A 21,169-nucleotide genomic window follows, 5' to 3' on the forward strand; every position below is an offset into this window, starting at 1 on the left:
GCGCGCGCAAAACTCTTTTGCCAAAAACCCTTTTTCCCTATTTCACCGAACGCTATTACATAACGCTCGTCGCCTCGTCGTTTTAATATCGTTTCTCTCATCTTTTCCTTTTTACCATTCTTCTTTTTCTTTTTTTTCTTTTCCGCCAAATTCGATTCCCTCTTTTCTTCTTTCCTTCCCGTAGCAAATATCGTTCGATCACGAGAATGAGCACAGAGATCCATCGAACTTAATTGCTAACATCGTTCGAGCGGGAAAGCCTTCGTTTATCCATTAAGCATCGAGTTCGGCTCTACTCCACCGACAGTCAGCAGACATTAGCCAAATGTTCTTCCCTCGATCGACCACCGTGTCAGGGAGCGACCCCGATACGACCCTTCGAGCCTCATCTAGAAATTCGATCCTTTGGGATAATGTTGGGTCTTCATCGAGTTCTAGAGAGAGAGAGAGAGAGAGAGAGAAAGGTGGACAGAGAAATGGAAACGGGCGAGATGGCGAGAGACAGAATGGGATTCCTCGAATCTCGGATTATGGTGTACGAAAACACGTTGTACGCAGCGTGTCGCGTTAATGGTTATGGCATGGGCGTGATGTTTACCGCTCGTTAAGATTTTTATATATATATATATATATATGTGTGTGTGTGTGTGTGTGTGTGTGTGTGTGTGTATATATGTATATATATATGTATATATATATATATACATATATATATATATAGCGATCGATCCGACGAAGGCCGACTCTTTGCGATCGGATCGCGCTATAAAACGAGTCAAGTTTTCTCGGAACAGCCTTTTGCTCGTAGATCGTAACTACTTTTCAGGTACGGATTACAGCAGGATATCCGGCTGGTCCTAAAGTCAGTAGGCATCTTTTCAAGCAGTTCCGTCTATTCTCTCTTTCTCTCTGTCCGTTTTTCTCTCGGTGGTATACATTAATGAGGCTCGAAGACGGTCGATCGCATTCTCTTGGCAAAGGCTGACAGTCTTAGCGTTGCCGAGTAGGAGTCGAGCCTCTTACGAGATCTTCTCTCGTGCGGTTGGATAAAGTGGCCGTTGGTCGAGAGAGGGATAGAGAGAGAGAGAGAGAGAGACGGCGCGGTTGGCCGGTGCACTCAACCAATTATAATTAATTACGTCGGCCCCTTCGTATATAGACCGCCATTTTCAAGGAGGAAATTCTCTCGTACGATGACACTAATAGAGAGCCCACCTGAGGCGCTACCTTCGAAAGGTATTCCCGGATATAACGACTTCTTTTTCCGAACGTGGAGCTTCCATCGAGATTAACGATACGCACGAGAGAAAGAGACGAACCTATCTACCTAGATACTACCTATATTTCGCTTCTTCTTTCCGTCTTATGGATTATTAAAAGAGTACCGATCTGAGATAAGGATCGATCGTGTAAACGATAATACCTACGCATCGGCCGAGTTTGGCGAGATAACGAGCTCGAATCTGCCGGCATTTCTTCTTGCGCGAAGGGAGATTTCGAACGGGTCTAGCGGCACGTTTTTCTTCCTCCTTCTTGTCCGCTTTTTCCATCCACTAATACGATCGAACGCTGTACGATCTAGCTAGCGGCTTTTCGTAATTCGCAAGATCTGTGGTGATCGGGCAAGGTCGCCGCAGGTTGAGAACATCGGCGCGGTTAGCCGCGACGACCGCAGCGACTGGTTCTGCCGCCTGTCGGCGTCTCGCTCGCCATCGCTTTTCGCGGTATCGTTTCCTCTCTCTCGCTCTCACTCGCGTGCTCCTCGTCTACGCGGCACTTTCCTTCCTCTTCTCTCTCTCTCTCTCTCTCTCGCGCGCGCACTCTGGCCAGAGTTCGGTAAGTACCGAGCCGTGCCGAGCCGCGCCGAGCCGCGCCGAGGACACGTATCCACCGAGCGAACACGGCGAACACGCAAACCGGCTGCGGCAGGCGGCAGGCAAGGCGGCTTCGCATAAACCGCAGCCGACCAAGCGCGACCGACAGCTTCGCCAACACTCCACGGCACTGCCTTATATATTCCTTCTTCGTCGAGTGGAAAGGAGATAAAGAGCCGCACCCGAGGAAAGAGAGCAAGAGAGAAAGCAAAATGCGCTCACGGTTCTCGCGATAAACAAAACCCACCGTCACCGCGGCACGTCACGTATTTATTTCATTAAGGGTAGGTCCCGCGCCATCGCCTCCGCCATACACCAACCGATGAATATATGACTCCAAGAATCAGAGAGAGAGAGAGAGAGAGAGAGAGAGAGAGAATGAGAAAGAGCTCTCGTGCATATATAAGCACGCACATATACACGTACCATCCTGCGTTCCGCGAAGCATGACAATGGGGTTTTCTAATCCTTCTTTGGATTAAGGGTCGAAAGCAGGGCTCGGTGTACGGCAGAGCGAGAGAGCTTCAGGTAATGGGATCGACGTTTCGTTATGTTACTTTTCCATTCTCATCCTCGGCCTCTCTATCTTCCAACCGGTACAGCACCACCGCCATCGCCGCCGCCGCCGCCGCCGTCGTCGCCGCCGCCGCCACCACCACCACCACCACCACCACCACCACCAGCTCTTCCACCACATCACCATCACCCCGAACAGCCTTTGCTGTTTCGGTTCGTAGGGTCCATCCCACAGAGTCCTCTTCCACCTCCTCCACTTCCACCTCCTCCTGCTCCTCTACCTACCTTTTCCTCCACCTCTTCATCCTTCACCAACACCACCTTCTCCACCTCCTCCCTCGACCGTGTTTTTCCTCGTGTAGCCCCCTATTTTTCATGTTTCGCTGCGGCTTCGCGTAGCACCTTCATTCCGTATAGCTACGGCCATAGAGCGCGCAAGGGCGAGAGAGAGAGAGAGAGAGAGAGAGAGAGAGGAGAAGAGAGAGGAAGAGAGAGGGAGAGAGAAAGAGCGAACGAGCGAGCGAGTGAGTAGAGTAGTCCGCGCGGAGCAAACGCGTGGACGTCGATCGAAAAAGTCACGACGAGGATTGGACGAGGACGAGCGCTCATTCGAGTCTTTGCGCCGGTAGCGTCGATCGGTGGGGCATACGACGGTACGATTGGCCAAGGCTCGCACAGCGGCGCACCGATTGGTCGAGGTGCCGTACCTCGATCCGCGCGGACGGCTTCCCTTACGAGGCTGCCGGACGATAGCGGCAATCAAGTAGGAAACTGCTTGGGACTGTGTGCTGCGCGATATTCACATAGGGGCATCCCCTTACCACACACGCGAGCAACCCGGTGCTCACCACTCGCGCATGTACGTTCGCGACCGTGATGAGGGAGCGAGAGTGAGATACGTGCGTCTCTACATATATTCTATCCAGGGGAAGAGCGAGAGAGAGAGAGAGAGAGAGAGAACGAGAGGAGGGAAAAGAGAAAAAGCATGCTTTCTCTCTCTTGCCCTTTCTTCCTTTCTATCCCTACCCCCTGCTACTCTCTCTACTCTCGCTCTCGCACTTTATGCAGCCACGGTATGTAGGGGTTGGGAAAACGGGTGGAGGCGCCATATTTGTGGTGGTATGGGAAGTGAGGGAAATCACGAGTACCGAGAGAGAGAGAGAGAGAGAGAGAGAGAGAATGACGCGGTGAAGGAGAGGGAAAGAGCGAGTTTATGCGGACATCCGTGTCAGCCCGGTGACGGCCATTTTGCGAAAAACTTTCGATTTGTTTGCACGCGTCGGTCGAAGCAGGGAGACGAACGACGGCTAATACTCGCGCGTATGTACGGCACGCCGCGATTTCGTCGATCTATCCACCTATCTATCGCTCGAACGATCATCCTCCCGTCTCCTTCTCGATATGTACTTTACTCACTCACTCACTCACTCACTCACTCACTTACTTACCTGCACTCGGAATCGTCCTAAGAATCGTACAATATCAAGATCGTTTCGACTTTCTTCGTCGATCCTTTTCCGATCGATATCTAAACTTTGAATTATCTGGTAGAATCGAGGCATCGGCCGTTAATACTCGTTTGAAGGAAAAATTAATGGGTGTAATCATTAATGGGCGACAAACGTGTAGAATTACTTTCGTTGAGTCAGTCGCTATTTTTAAATCTCATCTCTGGCGTATCTTTTCGCGTAATGCAAAGAAAATCGGGGTGCCTTGAACGGAGATGCGGCTAAATAGACACAAACACACACACACACACACACACACACACACAGAGAGAGAGAGAAACTTTGACGAAATATTCACAGACCTTCCTCTTATCGGCGATGAGCCACGCACAAAGTCGTGACTAATTTCGATCGTTTGTAGAACCCTCCAATGACGAGCGTATATACACAGGAGTCGCGCAACTTCTCCTTCGTATGTACTCTCGGAACGCGACGAGAAGCATAAAGTCGTAAAACGACACTAGCGAGTTTGAGCGTGCTAACGTGACGCGTTTTAGATACGCGACGGAAAGAGAAAAAAATAACAATAGAAAATAGAAGGCGTTTCTTCTTCTTTTTGATAAGAGAGTCGAATGCTTCGTCATCGATTCGATCTCCGTCCTGTCGAAAAATGAAAACGTCGAGTTCGATCGTGTTAACTCGGTAGAGAGCATTAAAATCAACTTGGGTGAGAAACATCCAAACGTCGGAAAATGCGAAAGGGCATGCACGCGCCACCGTGTACATGTAAGTGAAGAGACCGAGAGAAAGAGAGAGGGGGAGAGTAAAGTACTACCGAAAGAGGGGGCCCATCAGAAAGGGGAGAGCATCGCAGCGACGTTTTAACGAGCCGTGATTTTCGTGCTCGCCTTTTCGAGGCCCTTACGTAACGCGACTTAATTGTGAAGGAGCTATCGCGCCAGTTAATACGAGCCTCGAGGATGAAGAGAAAGAGAGACAGAGAGAGAGAGAGAGAGAGAGTGATCGTCGAGAAGGAGATGGAGACGAAGCAGAAGAACGACGACGACGACGACGAAGAGGAGAAAGACGACGACGACGACGACGACGACGACGACGACGACGACGACGACGTCGTTCGAGGGTCTAAGTGCGGTGAAGCGAGGCAGCATTGCTGCCGAAAGAAAGAACGAGCGATACGTAAGAGAAAGAGAGAGAGAGAGAGAGAGAGCGCGGCGGTGCGAGCGAGAAAAGTCCCGACGACGGGGAAGAGAGAGAGAGAGAGAGAGAGAGAGAGAAGGAGAGCGAGTAAGAGTCCCGTCGAGTGGGGAGAATCGCCGCGCGGCTACGAGGAGGGGATACGATCCCCACCACTTCGTCGTCCATCAGTCGCGCCGAGCACGTCGTCGGAAGAGGTTCTTTCTCTTCGTGCGTTCTCGGAGGTCTACAACGCTTCGAAAATCGTGCGTTCTTCGTTCGCCTAGCGAGCGTTGAGAATTAAATTAGCCGGTTCGAAGTCCGTTGAGTTTGAAACGCGAGTGAGTGCACAAGTTGCTTTGATAAGTGTGCAGTGCATCGGCGAAAGCGCCGTGCCCAGTGAGTACGGTTGTGAGTTTTGTTTCTCTCGGTGTGAAACTGTGACGAAGAGTAACGGAATCATATTCCGTCGAATACAATTCGGGACAGGAGAGATATCGAGAGAAGGAATTATCTAGGAAATTTGTAGTCGTCCTTGTCATCGTTGTCACGCGGTAAGAGAAACTCGTTGCCGTTCCGAAAAAGCGTCCTTTCGTTTGGCGTCTTTCCGGGTCCGTTTCTCGCGGTTCCTCTCGTCTCGGTGGCCGCCGTAGCTCTCTGCTTTACCGACCGACGCCGACCGAAGTGGGAAAAGGACGCGACGCTTCTAGCCGGCTACGGCGTCGTGGCATCGCCGCCGCCGCCGCCGCCGCCGCCGCCGCCTTGTTTTCTCCCCCTCCCCTCCTCCTCGCCCTTATCTTTGTTGTCGTCGTCGTCGTCGTCGTCGTCGTCCTCGTTGCCGTCGCCGACAACGTCGTTGGCTTCGCGATCTCGACGCGAGCCGGTTCGATGAGAAAGGAAGGTGCCGAGAACGGACGTTTAACGTGCCGATGGATCCTCCTCGTCGAAAAGAAAACAGCGTGATCGTCGTTCGGACGGACGCCTGGATCGTCCACGAGAATCTTCCTACGAAGGCACGCCGTTCCAGTTGTTCCAGTCGTTCCAGCCGTTCCGATCGTTCCTCCTTGACGGAATAGCCCGCGCGAATTTTTCGCCGTTCGAATTCGGCGCTACTGTTTAGTTCCTTTTTTTTTTTTTTAACTTTCTATACACGTCCTTCGAAACGTCGTTGGTTATCCTTTCGCGCTTCGGTGCGTTGCCATGACGCGACCTTGACGAGCCCGAATTCTTTGGATATTTTGTTCGTGCGAGAAGGGAGACAACCGAGACCAGGACAAGGAATATTATTATGTATCCCAGTGCTGGAATCAACGCGGCTGCGGTGGCCGCTGCTGCCGCGAGGCATCCGGTAAGTACCGAACGATTTTTTGTCTTCCTTTTTCTTTTATTTTCTTTCCCTCTCTTCCTCCCCATCTCCATTTCCCCAAACTCGTATCATTAGCATCGAATAGTTATCCAACTACATAAGTATAGCCACAAAGTCGATGGACGAAAGGAACTTTCTCTCTCTCTCTCTCCCTCTTTCTCTCCCTCTTTCTCTACCTGTTTCTCAGTTACAATTTTCTACCTGCGCGCCGCTCTATGCTCGCCGTCGCTTCGGTTCCGGCCGGCCCTCCTTTCGTAGAAACGACCAACTTTTCCTATTTCGAGCCTTCCTTAGAAAATATTTTCTACGTACCTTCCTTTAACCATTTATCCTCTTATTCCATATGGTTTATGTACGATATACCTGCGCACCTATATTTCTTTCATAATAGAAGTTTCTAATTGTACTACGACGAACCATATTACTTTGTAATCCTGCTTTCCTGTTTACTTATCGCGCATTCGTCGGCTTATGTCTCGCAGCTGGCTTTGAGCCGTACTTTTACAACCACCTATGAAATTTCCTTCCTTCAAATTCTACGACTTTCTTCTACCTGAGGAAAATACGAATATATACATTGTGGGATCTCGTAAAATATTGAACGATTACTATCGACGCACGAGATTCGTTAATCGTTGAATAGCCTTTTTTCCTCTCTTTCCTTTTCTTTTTTTCTCTCCCTCTCTCTTACAACTTTTATTAATTATTTCCGCATGTTTGAACGTTATCGAAGGCACGAGAACTCTTTTAAAGGCCGCCTAGTTGTAACGCCATTTTTAATCGAGAAACATGCGTGTCTCTACGTGACTCTAGCAAGTAGCACCTATCGAGAAGTCTATCGAGAGTTACAAAAGATCGTTGCGTATCGACTACGTGCTCCCACACGAAGCAAACATCACGCCTTCGATATCTTTTTTATTTTCGTCTTTTTTTCCTCTCTCTCTCTCTCTCTCTCTCTCTCTCTCTCTCCCCCCTCCCTCTTACTCCTTCGCATTCACTCGAATATCGTAGAGCCGGTTCGAATTCCTCTCGCATGTGCGTGGTTCTCTTTACCGTAGCCTGCATATTTATCGAGCGACTCTCGAGATGATTTATACTCGTGATTTACATTGTTGTTAAGCTCGTTAACCTTGTCTCTTTCTTTTCTTTTTTTTTTCTTTCTCTCTTTCTCTTTAAGTACACATATTTGTACATACGTCTATCATATCGGATAAATTATATTTGTGATACAAACGAGAGAAGAGACAGAAGCAGAGGGGCAAAGAGAGAGAAGGAGAGAGAGAGAGAGAGAGAGAGAGAGAGTGAAAGAGGGAAGAGAGAAGGAAAAAGAAGAATAAATTGTATATGAAAGATAATTTATGCGAGATGGAAGAAGAAGGTCGTCGACGGAAGCAGCACGTTCTGTCGGACGGTTTAATTAAAATCGACGTTGAATCGCGCCTCTTTATTATATTTTTTTTTTTTTCTTTCTTTTTTTCCTCTCTTCCCGACTCGTAAAGGATATTTTTCCATAGGGGTCGCAGGTACCCTTCGCATTATAGCCGTTGTTATTAGGTTTGAGCGATTTGTTCATCGTAACTCGATCCAATCGAAGGGGACGGACTTGGTTGGTTTCGCGCGCACACATACTCGTTCTTACACACGGATAACCCTGCTCTTTCTCTCAATCCCTTTCTCTCTCTCTCTCTCTCTCTCGCTTCGTCGCACATACACGTACACTGGCGATTCTGGTCACGTTCAGTGACGTAGGCAGTGGGCCGCGTTACACCAATGCTTCGACCGTTCATATTCTATCGAGTTACCCTTCAAAGAATTCTTTTTAACGTACCAAATGGCTGCTCGTTCGTGACACGAACCCTCTTCTTCTTTTTTTCTCTTCTTTCTTTTTTCCCATAGAATTTCAAGGTCCAGTTCGCTTCTACAACGATTATCTGCCAACGATAGATATGTCATGGTTCGTCTGTATATCTAGATATTAATTAATTTCGTTGCAGATATCGTATGAGAATATACGTAGAAATCCGTGTACATTATTTTAATCTCGTTTTCATTTGGCTTCCTCCCTTTGGTCCATTGTCAAAAGAGATTTGGAGAGATCGGGCTTCGAAAACGATGGAGAAAAGACGACGTCGCACGTGTTCGTCACGAGCGAGCGAGTTAACTCGACGCGCATCGTACGTATGTACGCATGTAGGAACGACTCTAGCATAAACGGCTCGTCGCGTAAGCGACACGTGCTCGTGTCGACCCGGACGCACGTGTGCAGAGCTCTTTCCCGCCTCCGCCGTGCCATTTCGAGATATCGAGATGCGTGGGCGACTCGAGAATTCTCTTCTCTTTTCTCGCCAACGAGTTTTTAGTAGAGGAAGCTAAGTTACGCGTTTCTCGAAATTCGCCGTACATCGTTTAAATTTGTATTTATATTTTCCAACGATTTGCTCCTTGTTTTCTCTTTATCCTTTTTTTCCTTCTTTCTTTCTTTCTTTCTTTCTTTCTTTCTTTCTTTCTTCCTTTTTCCGGTCTCATTCTCACATGCACGATCGTATATTCATTTAAATATTCACAAACAACATTCTTTGCGTATTGCGTTAACGCGCGTTGGCGATCGTTCACTCGTTTTCGCGACGATTTCATAATATTTCTATGAATAGGGTACGATAGGCAAAAGTAGTTGACGGTTTCTTCGTTGTCCTCGTACCTAGAACCACGGCGTAGATTCTATTGCGAAGCGCGTACGACGACTAAAAGATAACGGACATTTCCCGTTCTTTTAATAGTATCATTGAATGAGGACTTAGGGTGCTTTTACGAAGACGATATTATAGATCCAATTTCAACTACGGCAAATTTTTGGCAACCGTTCGCGTGCCACGTTATTTGTATTGCGAGTAAGTAACTCGCCGGACGAGCACCTTTGGCATCGGAGGTTTGTTTTTGTCTGTGCCAAAAATACTGCAACTTTGTGCGGAATATTTTGTGTTCGTGCAAGACGTTCCCATAAATCGCAGGAAGATCAGAAAGATGAATGGATTAAACATATCTTTCTCGACTTGACATTTTCGAGGATACTTTGTGAAAGAGATAAAAAAGAAGAAAGAAAAACGTAGACTTTTAACGAGCCAAATCGAAGACGATCTTTACGATCGTGCCAACATAGACGAGATCGTTGAAGAGTCATTTTTCAAGCAGTCGTTTCCATTTACGGAAGGTGCGCAGCCCTACTTAAGAGAAACGTCGCGCAATCGTTTTCAAGGAAGCATAAACCGGCTCGATAAAAGGGGAAGTATAGAGAGACCTCTGTCTCTCTCTCTCTCTCTCTCTCACCGACCGTCCTTTCGCTTTTCGAGCTCGAGCAGAGATCGCTCGTTTACGCGGATTTTCAATGAAGCCTCGAATACTTTTTTTTCGAAAAGAAGAGTGGGAGAAGAGAGAGAAAGAAATAATTGTACGTATACGATATCCTATTTCGATCGGATCACCGTCGGATATTTACTTTTACCGTTAAAACGACAAACAAAAGCTGATCGATTGGCATGGAACGTCATGCGGAGAAATTGTGGATATGTCCCTCGTGTAAGCCCGTCGACTTAATAACGATAATCGTGGTTCGCGAGAGCGAAGAAAAAAAGAAGGAAAAAAAAAGGGAGCAAAGTCGGTCATTACTATGTATTATAATGGTGTTGTCGGGTAAGAGGGAAACTTCGATGGAATAATGAAAGCTTCATCTGGCCCCGTCCCTAATAACAGGCGTTACACCGGATGCGGCACGGCGATATTGTAGCACGTGGAGAGATAGACAGGCGCGCAGGCAGACAAGCACGAGCAGGCAGGCGCACGGGGTATAGGGACGAGACGAAGGGACGGCCTCCGTGAAAGGGTCCTCGTACCTCCTCCTGTCCCTTCGTGTCAGCGCCAATGACGGAGAAAGCAACGTCCTGATATCGGTCCGCACCGACTAATTCCCCTGCCACATTATTTTTCCTCTATATATATATATACATATACATATCTCTGTTTCGTCGAAAGATACAGTTTTTTTTATGGTAATCCACGCATAATTCTATCATCCATCATTTATTCTTCTTTGTAAATCGAGTAGAACAAAAAAAAAGAGAAGAAAAAGAGAGAAGAAACATAGGTGAGTAATATAGGCGAATATCGAATAAGAAAAATACACGTTGTGCATTAGGTGGACATTACATTCCGTAAATTCGCGCGCACGTTCGCGCGCAGCAGCGGAGCCCGGCTTTCGGCAAATATTGATACCTTTAATCGGCTTGTTTGCGCCGACGCGTCGCTCAAATGCACACGGTGTGTGCAGCTGAAAAAACTCGATATGCTCGACAGACTGGAAGGTGTACGAGAGAATGTACGAGATAGAGAGAGAGAGAGAGAGAGAAATGGGAGAAAGAAAATGCGATCGAAAAGAGAGAAGAAGAATCGGCCATCTTGCGTCCCTTATCGTTCGTTCGTTCGTTCGTTCGTTCGTTCGTTCGTTCGTTCGTCTGCGCGGAAATTCGACGAAAATTCCTGCCGATAAAGCGGCCCGTTTGAGACGCGGCCGAGCGTGCCAGACGGCCCGTTATTACCGGAATCGACGATGCGTGACTTCCGTTTCAGAAATTTTCCGATTTCTAAACAGAATCGAACGAATTATCCGAGAGAAACGTTATTCCTACTGATTATTCTTCATTCTTATCGTACCAGAACGATACGAAGGCCGTTTAACGAGGCATTCGAATGAGAATTCGAAATTGCCATCGATTTGTTCGACTCAAATTGTGCAAATATACGTATATGTATATATATATATATAATTTTTTTTTTCCTCTATTTAGTAGGATATATCTTTTGAAATCTCATTTGTCATTTTAATTTATCGCGCTTACTACTACTAATGATACTCGAGTAAACCATCAACGCGGAAGGATCGCAAACATATTTTAGAGAAGAAGGAGATAATGTCGGGTGACGTGGGCGGTGAGATCGAGGGCGCGCGAGCGTGCACGACGCAGAAATATGGAATCACGGGTGATATCTTGAGCGTCACGTCGTCCATTACGCCGATGCGGCCGGTAAATTTCACGCATTATACTCCCATTATACGTTTCCTGGGGCAGGAAAGGAGCGCGGAGAGGGTCCGAGGGAGGGAAGTACGCGATATATAGACTCGCAAAGCGTTACGATCCTACCCCCTTCTTCGTTTTACTCTCGCCTCGACCGTAATTACACGTTACATGCCGCTTCGTCGACGTAGCGAATGAATATAGGGAGCCAGAAAACCTATGTGCGTTGCGCGCGTGTATGAGTCGATGTGTGTAAGATAGATAGATAGATAGATAGATAGATAGATAGATAGATAGATAGGTAGATAGATAGATAGATTGAGAGAGAAAGAGAGAAAGGCTCCACTCGCACGATCGTGTTTTAATTTCTATTTTACTCGGCTTCCTCGAGCTCGCGCAACTCCGTCACTTTCTCTCTTCGCGTACTCATTATACGCGCTTTACAAAGCTTCGTTCGATATTATCGACACGGTGAGAGCGTATCGCGCTTAGACATCGTCCCGAAAAACAGTTTAACTCTTTTTCTTTCGTTACGCATCATCTTTAATAGGAATCGACGACTTTACGTTTCTTTCCTTCCTTTCTTTCTTTTTAAGACATTTTTTTTTCTTTTTAACGTAGCTGCGTAGAATTATCGTATATTTCCGTGAGTTTTCCCGTACACGTATATCCTACGTTCGGTATTCTCTAATCGCGTAAGAGAAACCCTATATATAATACATATATATCGTATACCTATATATCGAACACTCGCTAACTGCTTACCCTTAATTGCCGCGCGCTTTACAGTAATCATGTTAATATCCGATAGCTATTAAGTAGGGTCGCTAGAAAACCAATAACGGCTGGTAAAGGGGACTTGGATGGTAATACGGTATCGTCGAGCTACTCAATTTACCAAGCGTTATAGGCATAACGAATAAATCGATCCTCCAAAGCTTCGACGACTTATTTTATTATTTGACAAATTTATCGCACGAATCGCGACGATTACGACGCTTTATTTCTTCTTCTTTTCTTTCTTTTTTTTTATTTTATTTTTTTTTCTTTCTTTTTTTTTTTTGTTTTTTTTTGTTTTTTTTTTTTTTTTTTTTATTTTGATCAACCGATCCGCAAGTTTTCTATAATTCGGGAAAAGGGTCCAACGAAATTGCTTCTCTATCGTCGAAACTCACTTATCGTTGGTCGTACATTATTAAACGTGGTTTCTCGACCAGGAGAATCGTTTGATATCGATGATAATGGAGTAATAGTAGGGTCGTTTTCTCGGACGGTCAGACGGAAGACGAAAAAGATCATAAAAGTTCAGTCGCTGTATGCACGATAAAAATTTGGAGGACACGCGGAAGAGTCTCAATCTTTCTCTCTCTCTCTCTCTATCTTCATCTTTATTTTTGTCATAAAAGCGTGTACGTAAATGCGTATGTACATATTGGATATATATATATATGGCATCGACGAGAGTACGACGTTAAAGAAGATAAGCCGATCGCTTTGTCTTACGTAACCTCTCGTCGTCTCGTTTCTTCTATCTATTTCTCTCTCCCTTTCAATAAGATGCCCCGAGATAATTGCTTAATCGAAGAACAAAGTCTATGCTCGGAAGGAGAGATCCGTTTAATGAGCTCGATCGGTATTCAAAGACATTTAACTAACGAAAGCGTTGGGATTCTTTGAAAGAGGATTTTCTTTTAATGAAATTGCACCTTAATGACATTGCAAATTGATCGCTTTATTCACATTGGTATACATCTCGAGATATATTATAATGGATCGTGCAAACGAATGATTATTATCGTTAGAACGTTTTAGTGTTTTCCTCGATAATAGACAGCTGATTCGAAGGGGAGCGTAGCTACTGATTCGAGGGTGTCGATGAAAGGCAGAGAAGAAAGATGGCGTGTCGACGATATTTGGTTGCAGGTGCTCGAGAATCGCATAATCCGAGGGTAGCTAAACGAAACGAAACGAAACGAAACGGACGGATCGACGAACGGCTGCAACTGTAAATCCCCCTATCTTGCCAAAATAATCCCTCGACCGGGCACAACAATGGCCAGAAACGAGCCCTCGAGCTCGAAGCGTATTACTTGGGTCCTCGGGGTGCCGTAAATTGGTTCACTAGGAGAGAGAGAGAGAGAGAGAGAGAGAGGGAGAGAGAGAAAGCAAAGGAGAAGGGCTCCAGAGTACCTTACTCACGTTCTCTCTCTCGTTCTCTTTCCCCCTGTTGTTATCCCTTTTGGCCACCCTTCAGTTTTATCTCCTGTTCGTATAGACGAAGAAAGTAGTTGCTACTTGTGTTTCCTTGAAACCACAAAAATCCGAAATCGCGTATATAACGTATCATCTCGTTTCTCTTACTCCTCCTTTCGCTATCCACGTACTCGCTTCGTGATTTTTCGTTTCGAACGACGATTCGATATACGACCCGATAAACGCTCTTCTTCCACTCTTGACCTTTCTTTTACGCGTCGAACCAACCAACGCGAACAATCTCAAAATAGTTTGGCGAATCGTCTCGACGAAAGATCGATAGCTAAATATTCTCGAGACGATAAATTTTTATCCGTTTGTCGTCTGTAGTGGAAGACCTCTTCTCAGGCGATTTGAAGAAATACATGAATATACGCTTCTACATCTACATTTATATTCCTCGCGTGCTTTATTTGCCCCTCTTGTATTCGTCGTTGCTTTACCCCATGCAACGATCGCGCTCGCTCGAAGATTCGAGTATTTATCTTTCGACCACGCTTGGCTATAGATAGTCGAACGAGAAGAGCAGAAGAAGCAGAGGAGGAGAAGGAGGAAGAAGAAGAAGACGACGACGACGACGACGACGACGACGACGATGAAGAAGACGATACTTTCTATTCCAGGCAACGCAACATCGAAGAGGTCTATCTACACGCTCGAAGCATAATCCATTGTGCCGGCTCGATTGTATTTACGTCTGCATACGTTTCGATTAGAATGGAAGATTCTCTTTCTCTCTCTCTTTCTCCTCTCTCTTCCGTTCTCTCCCACACACCCGTTTTCGTTGAAATAACTCTCGAATTACCTCACATTCCGTTGGCTGACATCGCTTATCTCCTCCACGAGCTTCTCCTTTTGCTCGCACTACTTGGACGATCTTGTTCCTCTCCTCGCTGTTATACCTCCGCCCCTCCTTCTTCTCTTCGCCCTTCTTCATCACCTACCACGAGACCGTGGTTAAATCCGTCGCTTTTCCGAAGCGCCCACGGCAAAGGCAACTTGCGGCCACTCTCGTGGTTCTTTTTGCGGTTGGACTACCTCTCTTCGAGAGGTCCATCCACTCCCGCGATTTCTATCAGGGTAAAAGGAACTCGTTCCTCTTACCCTCGATCGACCAACGCGATTTCTCTCTCTCTCTCTCTCCCTACCTCTCCCTATTGGATTCGATTACATTACGCTCGCTCCTCTTTGCCTCGGGCTCGTTAAAATGAAAAAAACTCTCGAATTCGACGAGCATAAAAGTCGTAGTCAAATCGGTAAGATCGAGCTGGATCGATTTTCGATCGATTTAACGCTACGGGCGAAAGAAAAAATAGAAAAAAAAAAAAAAAAACGTCAGAGGAAGAGAGAGAGCGGGGAAAAGGCTTTGAATTTGTCCCAACAAGAAGTTGACTCCGCAAGAAGTCGATACCGCAGAAAAAAGGACATGATTCTCCTTGGAAATAGGAGGTAGAACTACGTCGACGATTTTCACGGCTCGTTAGTCTCGCCTTTATAAAATCGAAGCTCGTAAAAGGGAAGAAGGGCGCGTCCAAGGAGGCCCGTTGCACTCGATGGAATGCGCGAGAGTGTACATAAGTATTTCGTGCACGTTCCTTTCGAATAATGCCAACCACTCGACGAGGAGGATACGCCCGTATGCGTGCGCATGTACACGTACGTAGGTACATATACGAATGGCGATAAATACGCCTAACCGCTCTGTAAACCTCGCCCGTGGAGATCGGTGTGGAGAGAGGGGGGTCGGAAGGGGGGGGGGTAGAGGGAGAGAAGAAAAAGAAATGAAGAAAAAAAAAAAAAAAAAAAAAAAAGAAAGTCCGTAGAAGTCTCTTCGAGTCCAGTTGAGTCTGACTGCCGTTGCCGTTGCTGCTGTTGGTTCTGCTCGTGTAGGAGAATGGCACTAATTGGCATTAGGCTTGGCAGTTTGTCGTGTATCTCTTCTTGCTTCCTCTCTCTCTCTCTCTCTCCTCCTGTTCGTTTCCACGACTCTTCTTCCGTGACTACGTACGGTATCCTATCCCCACCCTTTCTTCTCCCAGCATGTTCTTTATCTCCCTTCGTGCCGTAAAAGCGCCTCGAGGCAGGACCCACGATCGCTGGGACGATGGTATTACTTATCGTCGTTGGCAGGAGGGCGCAGAGAGTGAGAGAGGAAGAGAAGAAAGTAAGTATTGGACGGCAGCGCGCACGCACTCAGGATACACTTAATGATTATCCTCGATCAGGCCGTTCTCGCTCCCGTCCGCGTATATAAAAGCCGCTCGAGCCACGGACGAGTTGGCTGACTGGCTGTCTGGCTGACTGCCTGGACGGCTTCTTTGTCCTTCGATCTTCGTGATTAAGTACGCCTTGTAATTTCTCACTCGAAGACTCCTCGATTATCTTTCGGGCTATCGGGTCGTTAAGAGCCCAACGACGTTGCCTCGACACGCACCGACGTCGATTCCACACGATTATTCTTCCTCGATATTTATTATCGAAGCAGAAAAATTGCATTTATGAACCCCGACTTGAAAGGCCCTTCCGCTCTTTTCTAACGACATCATGCTGCGTGACATTCTTTATTTTATTTTCCCGTTGGAACTAGCCGCTCGTTGGAAAAAGGGTCCGATCGTTTTTCGAGATCACTTCCAAATCCACCGTCTCTGTCTTGTGGATTTTCAAAATTTCTTCGCATGGTTGAGGCACGCAGAGCGAGAGAGAAAGAGTGTAACAACGCAGCATATACATACGTAGCCTTTTTGAATACGTCTGTCCAGCTGCCGGCACGCTACTTTTCCGCAAATCCGTTGCGACGTGCAAATATTTGTTGGACGTTTGTCCTTCTCTCTTCCTCCTCTTCTAACTCTCTCGTTGCCTCTCTAAGGTCACCGTTGGCATGGATACCAATTGCAGAGCAAGAAAAAGAAAGTCGTCGAGCAAGAACGATGAGAAACGACCAAATATTTGGTCGCGTAGCAAAGCGTAGACGCTAATCAGTACCAAATAAACGTACACAGGTGTACGCGCGGACGAATTGGTATTAGGAATGTTTTTAAGAATTTCACACCGAGCGAAGCTTGTTCGTTTGTTCACGAATTTCGCGATTTCCACTATTCCGAGGGCAAACGGTAAAAATTAGCAATGCTATCGCCGAAACATTTTTTCGTAAGAAAAAAAATTCCTTAAAGGATTTTGCCTTCGTACACGGGATCTTTTTCTCAGCCAGCAAAGGTCAGAAAGGAAAGATAGGAGAGACAGAGAGAGAGAGAGAGAGAGAGAGAGAGAGAGAGAGAGAGAGAGAGAGAGAGAGAGAGAGAGAGAGAGAGAGAGAGAGAAAGAGATAGAGAAACGCCACGAAACTCACATTGGAATCTCGACGCGAGTCTTCTCGACCGCACGGACGAATGGGAAATTGGCACGTAAACGGTGCGGAATTATTCACCGCTAATGGGAAGATGAATGTTGAAGATAAATTCGCTGCCAGGTAGTACCCGGCCATTAGGCTGTAGTTGCTGTGGTTTACGCTGGGATAATCGACTTTTCTTCTCCGTTTCGCTCTTCTCTTCGTCGACACCTTTCCCTTCTCTCTCTCTCTCTTTTCCTCTCTCTTTCGCTTATTTACAAATTAAGCTTACAAAGCTTGGCCACATCTTGCTCGCCCTTCGCGGCCGATTCAATGACTGCTCTCGACGATGAATCACCGTGAGCGAACGAACGCGAGATGTTTGCGAAGTACACACGGTGCGGTTTTGCCTCGAGCGAAATACAGGAGAGTAATAGTGGTAGTAGTAATTGTAGTAGCAGTAGCAACAGTAGTAGTAGTAATAGCAGCAGTAGTAGTACTACTACTACTATTAGTAGTATTAGTAGTACTACTAGTGGTATTAGTAGTAAATGCTTGACTCTCTAAAGCTCTAACGTCGGTATTATGCGAATCACAAGCGAGATCCGCATTGGATTCGAAAAAAATCGAAAATATTCATCGTTCTTGCGACCTTAATCGCGTTGGGCATTCTTTGAAAGTACATTCGTTTGTTTCTTTGCCACGCAACACCGACGATTACGAGTTTCTCAATTATAACAATAAAATAATCTACGTATATACGAAGAGAGAGAGAGAGTGTGAGAGAGAGAGAGAGAGAGAGAGAGAGAAAGAGAGAGAGAGAGAGAGTTCAGAGCGTTTAATCCGGTCTTCGACAGCATTCATCTAGTATTCCAAGTACGTCGTTTGCCCCGAGCCCTACGTCCCGCCCCTTAGGCACCCTTCGACATACGCTTTATTTCCTATTCCCTAACGTAACGCTCCCTTCGTGCTTTGCTCTGACGAGAAGAACGACAACGACGACAACGACAACGAAAGACGAGGATACACGGACGACCCTATTATTTTCCACAACGAGGGAGATCGTCCGTGACCACTATACGGCTCCGTGATCGTGTATTCTTCCCGTCCTCTCTCTCCCTCTCTCTCTCTCTCTCTCTCTTTTCTTTCCCCTCGTTTCGTGATCGCTCGTAATTTTTGGAAGCCAGTCCCGGCCCCTCGAGGGGTTCAGGGCGCTAAGCCGAATTAACATAAGAGCGTGTGTGCAAACAGAGACGCGGTTCGTAGGGTGAATAAGAGCGAGAGAGAGAGAGAGAGAGAGAGAGAGAGAGGGAGAGACGAATAGATAGAGAACATGAGTAGGGAGCAAGAGAGTGCGCGAGCATGGTGGGAACACGTGTCTCATACGGAGATAGTTAATTACTCGTTTGTGCACACGGTGACTATCTCGTTCTCTCTCTCTCTCTCTTTCTCTCACACACACATACATAATAAACACACAGATACATGCACAAGCTCTTTCACTCGGTCTTTCCTTCTCCGTTCGTTCCGCTCGACGGGATATTAGCGTGGAAGAGAGACGAAGGATGACTCTGAAACGACATCGGGCGTACGAACGAGGAAGATGAAGAGGGAGCGAGAAAGACAGGAGATTCCTGTTCCATCGGACCGTTGAGACCTCTGCTCTGAGAGCTACGGAGGTGCTGCTGCACTGCTGCTGCTGTCGCTGTTGCATGGTAGAGCCGGGGGAAGAGGGCACGAGGAGGAGGCGAAAAACGAGGATGAGGTTAATGATATACATGGGAGCTACCGTATACCACTACCGGCTCGATCCCATCTGCGGCTGCTTCTCTACATCCCTCTTCTTCCTCTCTTACTCTCTCTCTCTCTCTCTCTCTCTCTCTCTCTCTTACGGGTCTTTATGATCTCACAGTACGTCTCCGCTTCCATTCTCTTCACATTTTATCAGCCAGTACACTTCTCGCGACTCGGAATAATCGCTCGGTATACTATCGCTCAAAGTCGTTCTCGGTAAACTCTTTGTCTCTTTTATCCTTCTTATTTAGTTTTTCTTTCTCTTCGTTTCTACTCTCCGGATATCGAATTTTCTGTGTCGGTTTTCTAGACGACACCGGCTGAAACTTGACTAATTGCGAGCAATTAAGAAGCGATTGAGTCTCTACTTAATTCGTTCATTGGTACTATTGAGGGAACGAGAGAAAGAGAAAGAGAGAGAGAAATGGAGAATTGTCAAATCGTGATTGAATCGCTTTTTAATTACTTACAGTCGATTGGAACCCAAAGTTGTTACGATACGTTTACAAGCGGAATCTAGGCAGTGCTTAATCTACGAATATTTAAAATTACGAATTAATGAGTTTTATATAGGTATACAATATACCATATATATATATATATATATATATATATATATAGAGAGAGAGAGAGAGAGAGAGATTTTATTCCGAACGTTTGATTGCTGCTTCAACGACCGAGAGACCGATCGTTTAAGGGGTGAAACGATGAAACTGGAAATACAGGAAGGGTGGACGACGTAGTTAGTATGCATGAGAATATCGGTGTCTAGCAACTAAAGCTTCGTAGTTCCTCGTACGTACGAATAATATTGGAATTCGCTGCCACGTAGCGAAAGTCTGTCGCGTGCCCGAGCGACTCTATCCAAAACGATTTATTCGATATATAACCCGTTATTGAATTACAGATACGAATTCGACCGAGCAAAAGCCCGAAGTAGGTCTCACTCTTTTGGAATGTTATTTCCTCGATTTATTTGCGATCGTTAGCGTTTTACATCGTTACTCGCGCGACGAGACGAGTCAGAAATAAAATTCCACAAAGGACACGGATATATTTTATCGAACTTTGTTTTTATATTTTTTTATTTCTTTATTAGTTTTATTTTTTTTTTTTTTTTTCCATAAAAGTTTTCTCTTTTTCCTTTTTTTCTTCTTTTGTATTTACGAATCATTTGTATCAGTCTCTTCCGACGCCACTGTCGTCCGATCGTTTCTCCTTTTCGTTCTTCCTTTCTTTTCTCTCTTTCTTCGAATACTTTACAATGATTCGGAGATCTACGAAGACGACGAGCTGGAGGTAGTAACAAAAAAAAACAAGAAAAAGAAAAAAAAAACGAAGAAAGAAGTAGGGTCCTCACGTCGGGACCTCGTCGGGTACCTACATTAGCTGCAGCTTGTTCGCAGATAAAGGCAAGCACGGCTCTTAAAAACGGCCGGTCGACCGACGAGATAGCTTCGATAATGGCGCGACATCGCGGAGACACGAGGGTAAATTTTTTCTTTCTTTTTTCTCTCTCTCTCTCTCTCTCTCTCTCTCTCTCCCTTACTGTCCCTTCTTCTTGTACTTTTTATTTTTTTTGACTGGAATGAGATGGAACGATCGTGATTCGAGAAACAGGATAAACGGCGCGCTCGTTGAGAAAAAAAAAACAGAAGAAACGAATATAATCCGTGGGCGATAACACCAGCATTCTCTTTCTTTCTCTCTCTCTCTCTCTCTCTCTCTCGGAAACTTCTCGCGAACGATATAATTAAGATCGAATCGAGTTTGTTCGCCGCACGAAAGTTCGTCGATCCCTTATCGAATTTAACACCCGTCGAGTATTTCGAGGCAAATCCTCGTCTATCTTTATCTCTTTCTTTTCCTCGTTAATATCCGTAATAGCTCTCAAGGAAAGAAACAACATCGATTTCTTCGTTTCTCTTTCTTCAAGCTTTTTACTATCAAAAGAGAGGGCATCGAAGCACGCGTTACCCCCCAAGGGGTTTAGGACTTGATCATAGAAATCTTCCATTTATGAGCCGCAAAACAGATCGTTGGGAAAAAGAGAGATAGAGAGAGAGAGAAAGAGAGAGAAACGACCAAGTCCCCATGTAGACAGAGGCCGGAGAATCACGATTTAGATGCTCTCGAGTGATTTGGCCGCATGCTCGAATTTCATTGCTTCGAAAGGGCCTACCCTAGAGAAGGGTGGAGCGGAAAGAAGAAGAGGGACGTATTCGAGGGGTTGAGACCGTAATGACGCCAGATAACGAGATTATCGCGAACCAAACGTGTAGGGTGGGAATAAGTGAGGCCTCTGGAAATTTCATTTCGACGCCACTGTGTCC

At 46.2% G+C, this 21,169-nt stretch overlaps 1 protein-coding gene across 4 annotated transcripts in view; it reads left to right on the plus strand.

The window, feature by feature from the left end:
• Positions 1 to 3,618: 3,618 nt before the first annotated feature.
• The window catches only part of LOC124421586 (protein groucho-like), an 84,747-nt gene continuing 67,196 nt past the window's right edge, over positions 3,619 to 21,169 (plus strand). For 2 of the 4 annotated variants that reach the window (XM_046956941.1, XM_046956943.1), the window contains exon 1: positions 4,853 to 6,380. In XM_046956941.1, coding sequence (XP_046812897.1) covers positions 6,321 to 6,380 — 60 coding nt within the window. In that variant the 5' untranslated portion in view covers positions 4,853 to 6,320. Of the gene's footprint in view, positions 6,381 to 21,169 lie in introns of all 4 variants that reach the window. The other 2 variants (XM_046956939.1, XM_046956942.1) reach the window with 2 other exon arrangements.

Source organism: Vespa crabro, chromosome 2 (genome assembly GCF_910589235.1).
Source record: "Vespa crabro chromosome 2, iyVesCrab1.2, whole genome shotgun sequence".
Taxonomy (NCBI): Eukaryota; Metazoa; Arthropoda; class Insecta; order Hymenoptera; family Vespidae; genus Vespa; species Vespa crabro.